General features: G+C 39.1%; 1 protein-coding gene across 13 annotated transcripts in view; it reads right to left on the bottom strand.

Moving 5' to 3' along the window:
* tns1a (tensin 1a) overlaps positions 1-16,205 on the bottom strand; it is a 112,912-nt gene that overhangs the window by 58,515 nt on the left and 38,192 nt on the right. For 11 of the 13 annotated variants that reach the window (XM_088074663.1, XM_042513008.2, XM_042513005.2 and 8 more), the window contains exon 3: positions 15,576-15,613. Coding sequence is in view for 10 of the 13 variants with exons in the window: in XM_042513008.2 (XP_042368942.1) it covers positions 15,576-15,613 (38 nt within the window). In the remaining 3 variants the exon portion in view is untranslated. Of the gene's footprint in view, positions 1-4,099; positions 4,268-15,575; positions 15,614-16,205 lie in introns of those variants that run through there. The other 2 variants (XM_042513013.2, XM_088074664.1) reach the window with 1 other exon arrangement.

Genomic DNA, 16,205 nt, shown 5'->3' with positions numbered 1-16,205 from the left:
CTGAAGCTCAAACAGCCCCTTTGGAGGGATTTATACATCGGCTGGGTTTCTGTTTAACTTGGAAGGCTAATAAATCCGCCGAGCGCTGTGATGGTGGAGAGCGTGTTCATTTTTCCCGTTCTGACATTTTGACATAATGTCAAGTGTGTAGCGCGCCGTGTTCGACTGGGTGGCAGTGTGTCTCTGGCGGGAGTGCGCTGGCAGCGTTAGGTGATGTTGCCGGTGGTGAATAATGTCTGATGCAGAATTTAGAAAGAGAGTTAAATCAGGTTGTAGTAAAAAATGGCAAAATTAATGACTCATGCAGAAAGCTGCCAATAAAGAACACTGCGTGGGAAAGTTTTACCACTAAAATGCTATCTATCATTTATAAGAGAGTCATTGATCAAATGTCCTTTAAAAAAGAGGGCTGTAAACATGTTATTTCGTGAAAGGTCTGTGCTATTTGGCAGATATCTAAATTTGGAACCAAAAAACTGAAACCTGCACATCAGTCTGGGCTGGTCCATGAAGGTCCGATTGCTATTTCAGAGATTTTTGCAACCAAACAGGATGAAAAGGGGCTGCATAATTGTTTTTGTAAAGTGCCTGCCAGCTGTTTCCACTGGCGTCCATCATCACCCGGTAGCACAACACAAACATCTTCCCACATTATAAAAACCATCGAACAAATGACAAGACCGTGACTGGACCAAAGAACAACAACCTTTGAAGCTCTTTGGAAGCTTTCTCTGCGATGTGAAAGCGAAAAGTCTTCTAAAGCTTGTGGATAACACAAGAAAGGAATATATTTTTTCACATGGGGGGGAAATCACTACCACATGGTTAACGCGTCATAAATAAGCATGAAAATTGGCCGTCAGGCACAAGAGTTTGCTTCTACCCTAAATGGTTGAGACAAAATACACCACAACATACAGGAGGTTATTTATAATGAAATTCATCATAGTGGATTGCCTTCTTATTTCAACTATTTTGATTGTGAGCTCAGATTTGTGTCCAACAAACATTATTTCACCCCGAAACCGACATGCCTATGTCGACCTCAAAGGAACTTCATCAAGTGTACGGCGATAGAGGCCATGGATCATTGAGGAAGTAGCTATTTGGTCATGGTCAGGCCACAGAGAGCGGTGAGTGGGGCTCTGGCTTGGCTGCTTCGCCCCTCCGGTTACGACCAAATCGCTGCGAGCTACAGACGACAAAATACCCCATTAAACAAGGAAATGATGAATATCAGATGTGCAATTGTGGCTCGCTTTGGACACAGGTTGAAAACCTCCAAATTTGAAAGAACGCCTTGGAGTTTTATGTAAGAGGGGCATGACCGTGTATCATAAATGTTAGGTCATTTCAGTCATGGGAAAGGTCTGACATTTAGCACAGGTCTGAAAATAAAAATCACCTGAGTGGGTTCCCCTTTGTGGGAAACATATATTTGTTTGCAATTTTGTAAAAGCCAGGAGCTAGATGAACAAAACACAACAAATTTTCTCTTTAAGTGTAACGCTCAAGGCTTAATTTCTCTTTAGCTGAGGGATTTAATTCAGGGTGTTTGACAGATTTTTCTTTACAAAATATTTGTTAAGTTAAAGGGAAATTTTCTGCATTGAAAAAGATCTTACGGTGGCAAAATTCTACAATTTCATGGTTTGTTTGCTTGCACCTGTGATACCTAAGATCTTTTGTGCAATGGTTCAAACACTTAAGGGGATTCCTCAGCTTTAAGACTGAGATCAGGAGAAAACATGTAATACTTTAGTTAATATTTAAAGGAAACAGTAAGGATAAGAGTCAAGGGGATTCTGTGCAACAGATTTCATGTTAAGGAAGCCTTTAACTGGGCTTTGGGAAAATCTTAACTTGACCTGTTTGTCTTTCAAAAGCAAGCATGGGAAAAGGGCCTTAATCAACTAACAAGAAATTTGTAAAAATTTACAAGAAAATTATTGAAAATAAGCACCACTTGACATTTTTTCCTATTTAAAAAAAATAATCTAAAAATCCCTGCCCAGCTAATTTCAGATCATTTTTTGCCAAGTTGTTCATCATGTTTTTTGCTATGTTTCTGAAAGAAATCAAACCAGGTGTCAGAGGTTAACATTCTCGTGAAAGGCATCCGAATGCAGCACAAGAAAACTGATGATAAAGGGTTGAATGAACATTTTAAGGAAACCATAAGGAGAAGTCTTAAGGGTCTTTTGTGCACCCAGTTGAACTTTAAGGAAACCTTACCCTGGACTTAAAGGAAAATCTTAACTGAAGATGCTGTGTGCAAGCGGCCAGAGGATTCTAACATGTTTGCATCATTACTGGATGGTTCGGATGGGTCTGTTCGCCCATCACTTCCTGTTTAATTAGGGGTGGCAACAAGATGCTTTCTCTCATTGCACCACTAATAGCACAGTGACGCGGGAACGAAGAACGCCAAGCCAAAATCAATGGTATACACACAGAAAAGTGCCATAAAATATAGGCTTCGTAGAGCACAAGATGCTCGAAAGGATTTGCGAACGCTCTTTTGCTGCAATTACTTCTATGAAAGCCTCAATTTATGTCTGCACTTATTTGAAAACAGTTTGTGTTACCTTGTATTGAAATTTCCTTTTAATCTAAACTTGCTTTTTATTTTTCTTTGCCCGCCTCTCACTTATTGACAGAAATAAGTTAGGCCAAGTACTAATTCAGCCTTGGCCTCTTGTGTGGTTGCATGTTAAATGCCATCCTCTCTGGTCACTACTGCTTTTATAACACTTCGAGGCGCATACTTTAGAGCTGACGCAGCCTAAGGATCTTGCAGTTTTTCACAGTTTACCAGCTTTCTGTTTGCCTCTCAGAATATCTTTAAATTCAATCTGATGCGTGACATAAGAAAACAAACATATCTGCACAAACACGCAAGAGGAATTTTTTTTGGGGTTTCCATTCAAGATGATTTTCTGCGATATATGGTATGTTTTTTCTCAACATTTTTCTCAAGGCTGCCAAGCTTTCACTCCTCTGATGTGTCAAAAGATGAACCACCCTGAGGGGGAGCTAGGTATGTTATTAAGGGATGGGAGAGACAGATGGGAGAGACAAATAGCTCAAGAGGGATAGATCTACAGGGAAAGCAGCCCTTCTACAAGCATCACTCTTTGAGAGAACATCTTCATGTTATGAGACACGAGGGAGACATGAGTTAGGGCTCTTTCAGCGGCTTAAGAGGGTTTCTGGACAGAAAGTGGTCGAGCATTTTCCCCTGAGACTTATGACCAATTTGAAAAGTGTGATGCCAGGGCAAGAGCATCAGGGTCAAGGTTACGTAATTCCCTGAGATGCAAAAAGTTCTCAAGAAAAATGTGCCATATTAAAAAAAAGTTTTTGGCAGCGTAATAAAACTGCATTCCTTTCCGTTGTTTTGACTCTCAAGTGGGTGACAGGACATAGAAGCCTCGTGACCTCCTGACCGCTCATGTTTAACTGCCATCCTTGTGTTAGCTCAAGGTCAAAGGTGAGTGATTGCCATCATCAGTCTGCATCCTCTCTCAAAGGTGTCAGAGAAAACGTGTGAGAAAAAGCCAAAAGAAGACAGAGACAGCACAAAGGAAAATGAGAAAAAGACATTTCCTGCAAACCTGACCAAGTGCTCTACTTTATCTTTTGTAATGACAAAGCAGATGCGGGTTACGCTGAGAGAGAAAACACGTGTTTGCCTGCTGTGTTGACCAGTTGCTCCGGGTCTCTCCCTGACTGTGCCGCCACAAATCACTTCTCGTCGGGTCATGAAAGGCTTCCCGAGCCTCAAACAGCAACTCAAATGAACTCTTGTCTGTCCTGTTCCCATGGGAGCAACTTTCCCATGAGCAGCCTACATCCAAACATGCAATCTGGAAAGACATCCAAAAATCCCTCTCTGCTGTTGCAAACAACTCATGCACCAGCAGCCTTTTAATGCACTAAAACACTCAATATTCAGCTTCCAGAAGCCACAAAAGAATGCAAAGAATTACAGATTCAGAAAACTTACTCAACATGCAAACCACACAAAGTACAGATGGAAAACTCTGCAACAAAAACCCATCATGCATCTGAAAATCGACTCTCCCAGATGTCTTACCTGCACACCGGTGCCACTTTTTCTCACGCTCTCTGCCTTGTTTCTACCTCTGCATTCTGACCCCCCTCCAGGAGAGAAAGAGGGTAAAAGAGGGAGTACCAAATACAGATTCTTCCCTCCTCCTTCTCCTCCTCCTCCGCCCCTCTCGCTCAAAACAACAGCAGTAATCCCAAACGCGTGCCAGAGAGCTACTGAACTCGATTCTGTGTATATGTGTGTGCGCACATGTGGATGTCTGTGCAGCCTCTGGACTGGACCAGGATACACTCTTTATACTGCTGGCTTTGGTTCCTGCCGTCAACTGCCAAGAAATTTTGAAACACGCTATATAAGGCCAAGAAAGTGGCTTGGGGCTCCTTATGATTCCGGTACCCAAAACGAGAGAGCAAAAGCCGTCCGGGGGCAGACAGTAACTATATCCCTCTGCTAACCCTCTCTCTCTCTCCTCCCTCCTTTTCCTCACAGTCTTCTCTGTAGTTGTTGACACATGCTTGAGTGAGAGAGAGAATGGGAAGAAGAGGGAAAGAATATTTTTTTTCTGTTTGTGTTTCTGTAAAAAAAATCTCTCAATTTAATGAGATCTGTTTTACTTTTAGTTTGTTCTGTTTTATTTTAGTGTGTGTTTATATTTTATATTTTATGTCACCATGTATGTAGTCATATATACATGTAATATATTGATAATATTTGCATGTTTATTTTAGGAATACTGAGAATATTAAGCAAAAAAATTTCCTTCCAGATGTACAAAGTTCTGTCTTATCTTAAACGTATTCTGAGCATACTGGATATATTTAGAAAACACTTTAAAATAGGAATAATGTATGATTTTTCAGAAGCCTAATTCATTTTTCACTGAAGAAAAAATATTTTTTATAGAATTCTGAATGCAAAAGAGAAATGCTCAAGAACAGTAGTTTTTCCGAAATAAAGAGAAAATAATGTATTTAATTCCCATTTTCTGAATTAATACGATTTTATTTTAGTTCAGAAAAACAAGACTTTTTTCCTCATGAAAGCTTTTCTCCAAATTCTGAGATAACAATCACTGTACAGTACTGCACTGTACTGCAGTAGCACAAAATCCTTTGAGCATTGTCAAATTGTATAAGTGAAATGAAAACGCTACATCTCATAGTTGGAATAAAGTTGCGAAGCTATACCTTTTACCTGCAGCTACTGTCTATAAGGACGCACATGCATGCACATTTACTCCAGATCAAACACCTGAGCTTGACAGACAAGCTACCCCAAAAACTGTCTTCTCTAAACCACTTGGGAGGAAAATATTTGCCAGTGTCCCGTCGGGTTTTAAGCACTCGGGGTGAACTTAGCTCTTGACCTCTAGACGAGGACTGAGGTAAATTGGGCCATCAGTCATCTGCTAGCACCCAGTTATTAGGCCGCCCTTACAGTTTGCCAGCTCTATCTCCCGACTACTGCACTGCATCTATACTGCTGAAGGGCGTCGCTATGGAGACGTGCTGTGATGGCTCTTTGATGTGACGTGTTTGCGCCGGGGAAACAGACTTGCCTCTGTGAAGAGCTGCAGAGGAATGAGGAGGCTTGGCTCTCGTGAAGATGTGTGTGTGTGTGTGCACGTGTGTGTCTCATCATTTTCTCCCTTTCTCTCCTGTTCTACCTTTTTCACTTTCATGCTTGGATAGTTCCTCTCTTTTCTGTGCCAACATTCTTGAACGCTTCTCATCCCTCCTTCTATGCACGTCTTACTGTGTTTTTGGTCGTGCTCCATGCACTTTCTCACTTTGGAAGATAGAGCAGATAAAAAAGGCAGAACCTTAGAAGGAACAAAAGCTGCAAAACACAGCCGAAAAGGAAGCACAGAGGCCTGTTTAGAGGCAAAAGTTACTTTTTTCAGCCTCTGGTTTCATCTCTAACTTCCAATTTTTCTCTTTTGATAAATCAGTCAAAAGTTCTGAGGTCCAAAAACACTGAGTTACAACCCTAATTCCCCAAAAGTTTGAAGGCTTTTGTTGTTGTTTTTTTTTTTACTATATTTAATTTAATACAGTACAAAGTCAAGATATTTAATATGTGTATCATGAATATTTTATATTTAAATTTTATTTTATATTTAATTAATGTCGTCAGTTCCCAAATGCTCAGTAAGTGTAAGTGAAAAACTGATATGGTAAATATGCACCTGTCCCATTTTTTTGGCGGGACAGGTGTCAAATTCAGAGTTTAAACATTTTGTCTTTGGATTTTTATTCAATTGAATATAGGTTGTAAAAAAACGTTTTACACAGCTTTACACAGTTTTACACAGCAACTTTTTTGGAATGAAATTGCACATAAATAGTCCTCAGTTTTACAGTAGGTGGCAAAATAAGGTTGCACCCAATATTAAAGAGCTTCTGGGTTGCATTTTATGGAGCATGTCATTTGCCAGAGCTCTAATTAGAGGCCTCTCGCAGTTTTCACACATGCACACATGTTAGGATGCAGATTGAAAAGTTAGGATGCCAGGATTAAAAAGCCCAATCTCAAGTCACTTGACCTCTCCAATTCTGCACTAGAGGAAGGCCGGCTTAGTTAAAGTCAGGCTTAGCCGAGATTGGAATGCGCATTAATCGAGACAAAGACAAATAAATGAGCTTTGAAGTCACTTTGTCGCAGTAAAAGTCAGCTGCTAACAGACCCTGAGAGTTTTCTCCTCTCATTATAAAGTCTGACAGAGCCTCCTTCCTTCTCCTAAAATGTTCAGCTGTTTCTTGCACATCAGTGCTCGTGTTATGTAAGCTGCGAGTGAGCTCAGCTTGACAGAAAGGGATTTTGGGCTACTAGAGATGAAACGGGACCGTGTGAGTCTCCTCGCGGCAATAATATCCCCTGGATTTCCTCTCGCATGACAAAGGAACTATTGAATCTGCTAAAAATAGAAATTCAGCGTATGACTGGGTTGTCAAATCTGCTTCAAAACCTTCATATTTTGAAGATAAGGATGTAATTTCTTCACTCCAGGCTTTGAACATGTTCAGAGGAAACCTGTTAATAGAGGTAGCTTTTTCCATATATATAATTAAAACTGTTATCCCATCACTTTTAAAACATCACTTTTTTAGAATCGTTTTATGAATTTTCTTTTTACTCATCCTATCCTTTTTTTTTTTTTAAAAAAAGTTACAAAGTTTTGACATGTTTTTATTTTTATTGTGAAGCAATTTGTAACTGTTTTAAAAGCTGCTATATAAATTAAGTTATTATTATTATTATTATTATTGTAATTATTTCTGACTGATTAAAGCTACTTAACATTTTTAAATATTTAAGGAATTGTGTTTATTAATTCATTATATTTTATTTAATATGACTGTATTACGATATGGATATAAGCATTGCTATACACGTAGGTGTGTATAGTTTTTTGTTTAAATTATTATTATAATATATAATTATTATTAATATTACACTAAGCCATAACTACTTGTTTGTCTAATTTTTTTCCTTGAGATTTGTTATGTGGGATGGGGGGGAGGGTAGGGTTTGTGAATATATTTATTCAAAATGAACAAAAAAGCCAATGTAAAAACAACATTTAACACTTACAGATTTTCTTTTCATTTTCAAGATAAATAATGATGCACAATAACCAACTGTCTTTGCCCCGGACTGATTGACACACCAAAAATTTCTATGAACCGTGCATAAGAGACATAAGAGAATTATTCACAAAGAAGAAACTTTCCTTACATGAAACACTGGGAAGTATAAAGGCATTAACAGGAATATGCTTTGGTTTTTAATGTGTCTTACACCCTCTGTTATTTTATTCTTGGCCTGCGACAGTGACTCACATCCTCGTCCTCCTGTTTCACCCCTGGTGTTGCTCCAAGATCTGTGACCATCTCCAACTACAGGAAATGGAAAAGCCTGATTAAGAGAACACTTTGTTCAGCTCCAGCTGACTGCAGCGATAAGTAAACAAGTCGTGAGATTCTTAAATTTACATGATAAAAAAAAACGTTGAGAACTCAGTGCTGTAGCCGGCTGGTTGCAGACAGAAATGGTCTCTAAACCTGGGGCAAAATGTCAGCAATTCCCTGCCTGGCTCAGGATTTGACCTTTGCTTTATGTCTTGCATGACATCTTTAAAATCCAGACCTACTTTTCCTACCAAAAAACAACCTCATAGATCATTTGTACAAACAGTGAGGTGAAGTTCACATAAGGAAGAGGACGGGGTGGATGGATCAGTCAAACAAACATGAGAAACCAAAACATCTTACATATCTAAAATCCAAAAGTTAACTTTCATGACGAATACTGCGAACACTTCTGTCCAGCCACGTTCTCAGCTGAGACTGTCCAGCTGCGTATCATGCAGATGCCAAAGGAGGCTTATGGCATCATGATCTTACGCCAAAAGCACTGCAACAGCGGCGATATTTTACAACTTCGGAATGAGAACGGGCTGAACAGGCTGAGAAAGATGGCGATGGCGACTGCGAGGGTATGATGTCACAGGAGAATGAAAAAAAAAATGCCTCTGTTGCTCCTGTTTGAGGGTAATACCACTTTTAACTTCATCTTGAGATGACATCTTCGAACTACACAAACACTTTATTTGCCATATTATTTCATAAAACACATCACCTCTTTTGAGGCCACGAATGCGTCTATATCTGCAGCATCAACAAGTGTCATCAGGTCCTCAGGAAAAAAAGGGCGCTTATTTCCGATCGGTTCATTATTCTCTGGGCCATAAATATTTAAGCCCAGTAAGACTTATCTGAGTAGGCTGATTGCATATTTAAAACCACAAAAGTGTAGACTAGACAATGACATCCAGTACATGCTACAGTAGCTCAGCTTTTAAGATGTTTTTTATAAAAATACTGTCATAAACCATATACACCGGTAAAATTTCAGGATTGTATAAAGGTATGAAAAAATGTATCCCGCCTCAGCCTTGTGGAAATGAACAACTAATGTGGTCACATGGGTTGAAAGACCTGCTCCTTTTCTAGTATTCTGGGGGTTTTGTTCTGGGTTAGTTCTACAGTTTGCTGGTTTGCAGTGCACGACCTTACTAGGCTCAATTCCTTTTCTGAGTACATTTTCAATGCTTTAATCTTGAATCTTGAACGTTAAAGGCTCGACAAAAGAAAAATACCTGAACTGCTGTTAAATTTCTGTGCAACTTGCATCCATCTTCTGTTACAGCAGCACTCCAACGTTTTCCAAACAAATTTGTCTTGCGGCTGAGGTAGAGTTGCAGCAGCAACACATATGGCATGTCAAAGACCACAATGTACTTTCTTAAAAAAACACATAAACAGCATTTTACACAATGCAGCCAAGGAAAGACAAAAACACCCTCTGCCCAGCATTGTTGTTTACACGAGGAACATTCAAACTTCTTGCGCTCTCGCTCGTCTTGTCCAACCTTTTCCCATCATTCCTCTCTGGCCCTGCCTTCCCCTGCCAAACCTCGCCTGTGTCTTCCAACCCGCCAGCCCCATCGAACAGCACAAACCACTGCAGCGGCATTCCAGGAGGCTCCTCCAAGACATGGCAGGGATAAATCATAAGGAATAATGAGGGCTTGTTTCCATGGAGGGTGAGAGGGAACAGAGAGCTCACAGACGCTGCACAACACAAGAAAACACACATACTTGCACACACGCAAACTGATGCTATGCTATCAGATGACTGTTTGCATATTTTTGTTGCAGTGGTGCCAAAATCGAACCCTGAATCCAGGCAATGGAGCGTGTTGTTCGCCATCTGACCCTGAATGAGTTAACCCATAAAACAGTGGGAAACTTCTGTGAAATATCAGCAAATTCCCACAATTATGACACATATGCACACTCCCATGCATATATATATTGACCACAACAACTAGTTTCTTTTTTTAAGGAATTTAAATTCAACTACAAAGTCATGATCATCTAATTTATTGCACCAAAATTTCCCAACATGACTTCAAACACCCCTGAGAACCCACAGCTTGAGTCAGGTATGAGAGAGCATCGGCCTCCAACCCACAACTTGGGTGTCCAGCCAGCTTTCGTGCAGCCACAGCATCCCTGTCCCGACAAGCCTCCACCTCACCATAGACAACCATAACAGCTACATTAAGGTCAAAAAGTCTGCCTTTTATACACCGTGGGATGAGAACACATCCGTCGCCGAGCTACAACGTCCTTAGGGCTCCAAAAACACATGATCACACAGAGATGGTTGCGGTCGGACGGAAAGGAAAACAGAAAATGACGTGTAGCCAGAGATGATTAGCCGTTCTTCATCAAGGCGCATTAGTGGACATCTGTCTTTTGGATGTTCTGCAAAGACATTTTCATAAGCTTTAAAAGTTAATGATCAAACCGCATGCGGTCACAGATTTTCAGAGAAAGGGAAATATCACTAATCGTTCCACTGACAACAAGATTACAGGGATGCTAGCGAAATCTTTTATGGACTTTAAAGGTGCAATAAGTCAGAATATTTTAGTGAAATGAACATCACGCTGAATATCTGCTCCAGATACTGACTTTCCACATTCTCCCTATGGAGCAACAAGTTGCAAGACATTTATGTCCTCAAAGTAACTGAGCAAATGAAAAAGTAGCTGTAGTATTACAATATTTATCAGGGCAATGTTTCCCATACTACATATTTCTTGATGTCAACCACCTTGGCACTTTTTCATGCTGTAATTGCAATTTCTCTGCAAACCAACAGATGCTGGTAAATTCCATACCACGTTCACACTGCAAATGTTAGTGCTCAGTTACAATTTTTTTGTTTGGATGGTCATATTATTTCCTAAATGCAGCCAATATCAGATTCCAGTTTGAACTGGACATAACAAGAAAGATGTCATATGCAGCATGTAAAGTAAACATGGAGGTGCCTGAAGTCAGCATTCATGGTTTCACTTATAATTTGATGTTGATGTAATTATGACTTTTTGTGAAGCAATGGCTGCTACTACAGTATGGAGGTGAATGTGGATGGATAGTCGGAGCATGGATTGATGAAATTATCATGTGAATTCATAGGCAGAGATTTTGGCGGGGACGCAGGGGACATGTCCCTCTTAATATTTATAATGTTTGCTTTGGCGAAAACATGAAAGTAGCAGAGGACTTTTACTTTGCTGAAAATAAAATTGCCTCCATGAACTGAAACAGAAAAGCACAAATGGGTGCAAAAAGTCCTCAGAATGCAAGAAATTAAGTTTTTGAACCCCAAAGTTTGGGCGGAGGACCCCCAACCTTCATTTCATATGTTTGTGTGCCCCAATGTTATTGCTTCACAAGTCTAACAACCACAGATGGAAATTAGCACCAGCCAACAGCCAAATGCTGGTAAAATATGCAAGTTGCTGCTAAATGTGCTCCATCTCCAGCTATATATGTATCTAACAATCTATTAAGTGGTTGGTAGAGTCTGGAGTCCACCAGTCACAGAGGCACATGATGGACAAAAATGCTACTTTCTAATCTTGCGAACAACCCACTGTCTCTCCACTGACTACTTCCATAGTAGCTGTCTTTGATGTTTGCATCCACCAAGTGCCTTCTGCCAGTGCAGAATTGTGACAAATGTAGAAATCTAGAGTGACGAAAAAGTAAAAAAAAAAAATTCTGATATGGCATCCTGAGCAGTCCACCAGGCATCCTTCTCTGTGTGTGTTAAAATTGGAGATTTTCTGTTTTTTGTTTTAGTAGCCGGGCCGCCAACATGTGCATGTACGTCCATGTGACTGCCTCTATTTATGTCATGTTGGCAAGCTAATTGCTGCTGCTCTGCATTCACTCTGAGTGTCGAGCATTATATAGCTCCTTTAAACCTGCAAAAGTCCCACAAACAATCCATAACCATGCAACTGTAAATATTAAAATAGATTTAAAACCTTACTTTTTTCCATCCTAAGTTGCTATAAAATTACTTAATTTTAAGAATGTCAAGTCAAAAATAGAAACAAATTAAATTAATTAAGTGATAATGGTGCAGACCCATTGTATAAATAAATTACACATATATTGTCTCATATCATATGTTAAAAACATTTACCTTCATCACACACCCATTAAAATCAGAATAGGCCCCATTAAAATGTCATAAAAATACAGAGACGCTGCATAAAACATAATAACACCACCATGACAGCGTTTAAACAACTGTCTTTTAGTGTCCTGGTAACCATACAGCATAAAGAGGGAAGTTGCGGCAGCTTGAAATAATAAACACATAAAATGAAATCAATGCAGCTCGGCAGTTATCTTCACGTCTGGTGAACTGCAAACCGCTGGCGACAACCTCATTGTGCTTCATGAGAAATTTACGGTTCAAGGTCAGCTGGGAGTCAGACGAAGAAAGCATCGCCGTCCGCTTAAATCCACACTCGTGTTTGCACAAAGACTTTACTTTTCCGTACTTTTACAGCCTGAAACAATGCCGCTGCCACACTGTGCCCTGTTTATTTTGATTCGAGGGTGATTTCACTGGATGAAGCCAATATAAATGTTTGATCCCAAGTAAACCAATTTAGGGATTAGCACATTAGCAAATAACGATGATGGAAGTTGTGCCAAAGCTCTAATTTTTAACCAAATTAACCAAAAACATGTCCTTTCTAAACAGTATCAGTTTTTCTCCTCTCTCACTCTCTCTCTCACACAAACACACACACACCTCTTTCTCCTTCAAAACATTTCCTGTCCAATGTCTGTCACCACCAAAATGAATGACTCATGACTCTGGCTATCCTGATTATTCCCCCAATTGCCACCACAAATGGCTTTGCCTGGTTTTAGAGGTATTTGGGAGATTTTTCTTCAGATGTTTTGGGAACACACAGCTTTTGTTCCTATAGTAATATTTGGGTTGAGCGATGGTTTTGGGGATGTTTTTGGGGGGAAAGGGGGAGGAGGTAAAAATCAGGGCAGCCTGGAGCGGAGAGGGAAAGAGAAGAAAGACATTTCAACATTTCTCCCCGCCAGTCACAACTAAAACCACTAAGAATAGCCTTGTTTTGCTCTTCCCCTCCGCCCTTTCCCTCCCTGCTCTCCGTCATTCATTCCTTCCTTTTCATTTACTCTCCCCATGCATTCTTCCTCTTTCCACTGCAGATTGGGATCAAATGTGGTGAGTATGACTGCGGAGAGGTAGAGCTGCGGAATATGTGATTCGCTGCGAGGAAGCAGAGACGATGCACCACATGGTTTTACTTCCTCTCCACTTTTCAGGATTTTCCTTTCAAACATCCTGCAGCTCAGATATAAACAATGTTTCTCATGACTTTTTGTGGAAGTGAACATATAAATGTGAGTTATAAAATGTATTAAGAGATGCAAATGCAATGGGGAAACTTACTGGAGAAAAAAAAAAACCTGTGTTAAAAACAACACATTGTAACAGGTACTAGTGAGAGGATGACGTATGATTCAAGACAAATGATTTTAAGTAAAAAACATGACTCTTAAGGACTCTCAGGTGCTAAAACACTGCACTAGGATTCGCAATACTACACTCTAAAAAAATGTATTTGGCTCAACAAAAAATATTAACAGTTTGGATCAGCTTTTTTTTTTAGTCATGACAAGCTCTGATGAATTCACATGCTCTGAGCGCACTACATTGAGTTAGGGGGATTAGCTTATCCTCTACATTTAAAGGCATTTTTAAGTCGCGCTTACTTAATAATTGACAGCAAAGCACATATTTTTCAGGAAGAAAATGTCCTTTGTGTCCTAGTTGTTTTGCCCGGAGGCCCCTAACACAGTATTAACTACCTGAATGTTAAGTATTCAGGGGTTGGGACTTGAAATCCTGAACTGCAGGTGGAGAAAAGTTAAATTATTAAGCCAATTTCATTACAACTACAACTTTTAACACAGAAATTTGAGTTTAAATTTCACACAAATTTAAGTTGAGTTTATTGTCAACATTATTATGTCAACACAACTCATTGAAAGTATGTTTGCAACTTAAAAGGTTTATCTAAATCAATAAATTATAATTAGTATCCTGCAACCATGCATTTAATTAGATGGTGGTGATATGTCCCCTGAATTACTTTTCAGAGTGTATGAGACAGGATTTTACAATGAAAATCACAAAGACAGTCATTTTACAAGTCCACCAAAGTTGTCTGGAGGTCGCAAAGGAAGCCACTTCTTGAATTTAAGTTTCAATTGAGGTGAACAGGAGATTGTACGGATATTTGTAGGATGGAAATATGACTATTACCGACCATCTGACCAAACTTTATGGTATTCACGTTGCATTCTGGGAATGTGTGCTTGCAAGTATTGAATTGTTTAATGCAGTGCCTTGATGATGGTGTCACATTAATTCGCAGGTACTTGGGTATTTTTTCAAAAAACGGTTCCCATCCACAAAAGCACTGTCATAAAAATAGCTCCGTCCAAATGCAAACATAATAACACAATAGCGCTCTCATGAACATGCCAAAGGCACAAGCCGGGAAATAACTGTAATCCTACAACAATGAAAGAAGAAGAAGACATTGACCAATCGGAAGCCTGAAGAAAAGCTATTATTAAAAGGCTACTTGGAGCTGTGACCTCCATAGTGCATTCTGAGGCCTCTGTTTATCAATACAGTGAATGAGTAACTGAACATTAATGTGTAAAACATGTAAAAAGTTCTGTAAGCAAGGTTAGAGCCAGCACAATTTTGGCCAGGTCTGCTATTTTTCAAAATGTCACATTTGTGATTCCCCACAAAGGAGATAACAATGCACTCTCTGATGTTACAGGCAAAAAAACCCCCAAGAAATTATGTTTCCCTGTCTACACATCAACACTGAAAACAGAGTTTCTGAACATTTGCATCCTGAAAGGAGTTTTACAAAAGATCACTTGTCAGTGACCTAAAAGTCAGTTAGCATGTGAACGAAAGGCCAAAGAAATATATGTGGAACAGGCTTATGTTGTGGCAAAAGTTGCATGCTTTTGCTGAAAAATTATTGTTTCCTTTTTTTGTTATCATTATTATTTTTATTATTATTATTATTATTTAAACTAAATGAATGAGTATGTTGGATTTTTTCACCAAGTGTTGATGTTGGTCTAAACAGGGCATTCGTTTAAAACTGCCAGTAAACAGTCTTAACTTAACATCTGTGATGACATATAAATGTTTCTACAAAAATACAGTTACAAACTATAATAGAGCTGCTTTAAATTTGCACCACTTATATTGCTTTCTCTTTTGATATCTAATTTCAAAAGCAGTGAAAGATAAAAGTCAAATTGCGCCAATGACTAAGATCAGGTTTTATTTGTGCAATATGTTAAAATGTGTAAGAATCAGAATGTACATCAACAATACATATGTGTTTGTATAGTATAGGTTTTCATTTAAAGGTGAATTGCTTGCTTAAGAGTGTGGATTGGTATTGATAGTTGTAAATAAGCAATGATCAAGTAATAACTTACTAATAACAGGGAGTAAGAGATGTTTACTGTCTTACCTTCACTTCACATTTTTTATGGCAGGACAGTCGGCACGCTGAAAGAAAAGAGACACAGTTAGATTTGTTATATTTAAATAGACAAGTGCAGACCTGACAAAAAGAGATAAAAAATGTCACTAAGAGTAAACATCAGTTTTGGAAAAGAACACACAGTCAGTTTTATTGAAAGGAAGCCCTTGATGTTTCTCTCTCAACAGATCAGAGAATAAAGCTCAACGCAGCAGGTATGATTCTCTTCAGTGCTGCAAAATAGCACTTGTTGAAAATGTCATGCATTCAACCTTTTACTCAAAAAATGACTGTGTTTGCTGCTTCAGAGGAAACTGCAACAAGGTCAGCTCGCATCCTTACGCTAACATGCTGTGGTGCTGCCCCCAAGTGGCCACATAAAGCAAACATCCAAACATCCATTTATTTGTTTGTATTTAACTTTATGATTCAGATGCTTGACCTTGACTTAAAACCTTTAGACTGAAGGGTTAAAAAAGCAATATATTATGAAACAGGTAAAATAAGCCAAAATATGAATGAATGCTTCCTAAAAGAGGTTTAAATATATAACAGATGAGTTACATCATCATGAGAAACAGACACAGAGTGAGTCGACCTCCAGGCATGACACGACTG

Source organism: Plectropomus leopardus, chromosome 24 (assembly GCF_026936395.1).
Source record: "Plectropomus leopardus strain MGB_pleo_1.0 chromosome 24, ASM2693639v1, whole genome shotgun sequence".
In the NCBI taxonomy this organism is placed as follows: Eukaryota; Metazoa; Chordata; class Actinopteri; order Perciformes; family Serranidae; genus Plectropomus; species Plectropomus leopardus.
This window is presented reverse-complemented; position numbering and strand designations above follow the sequence as displayed.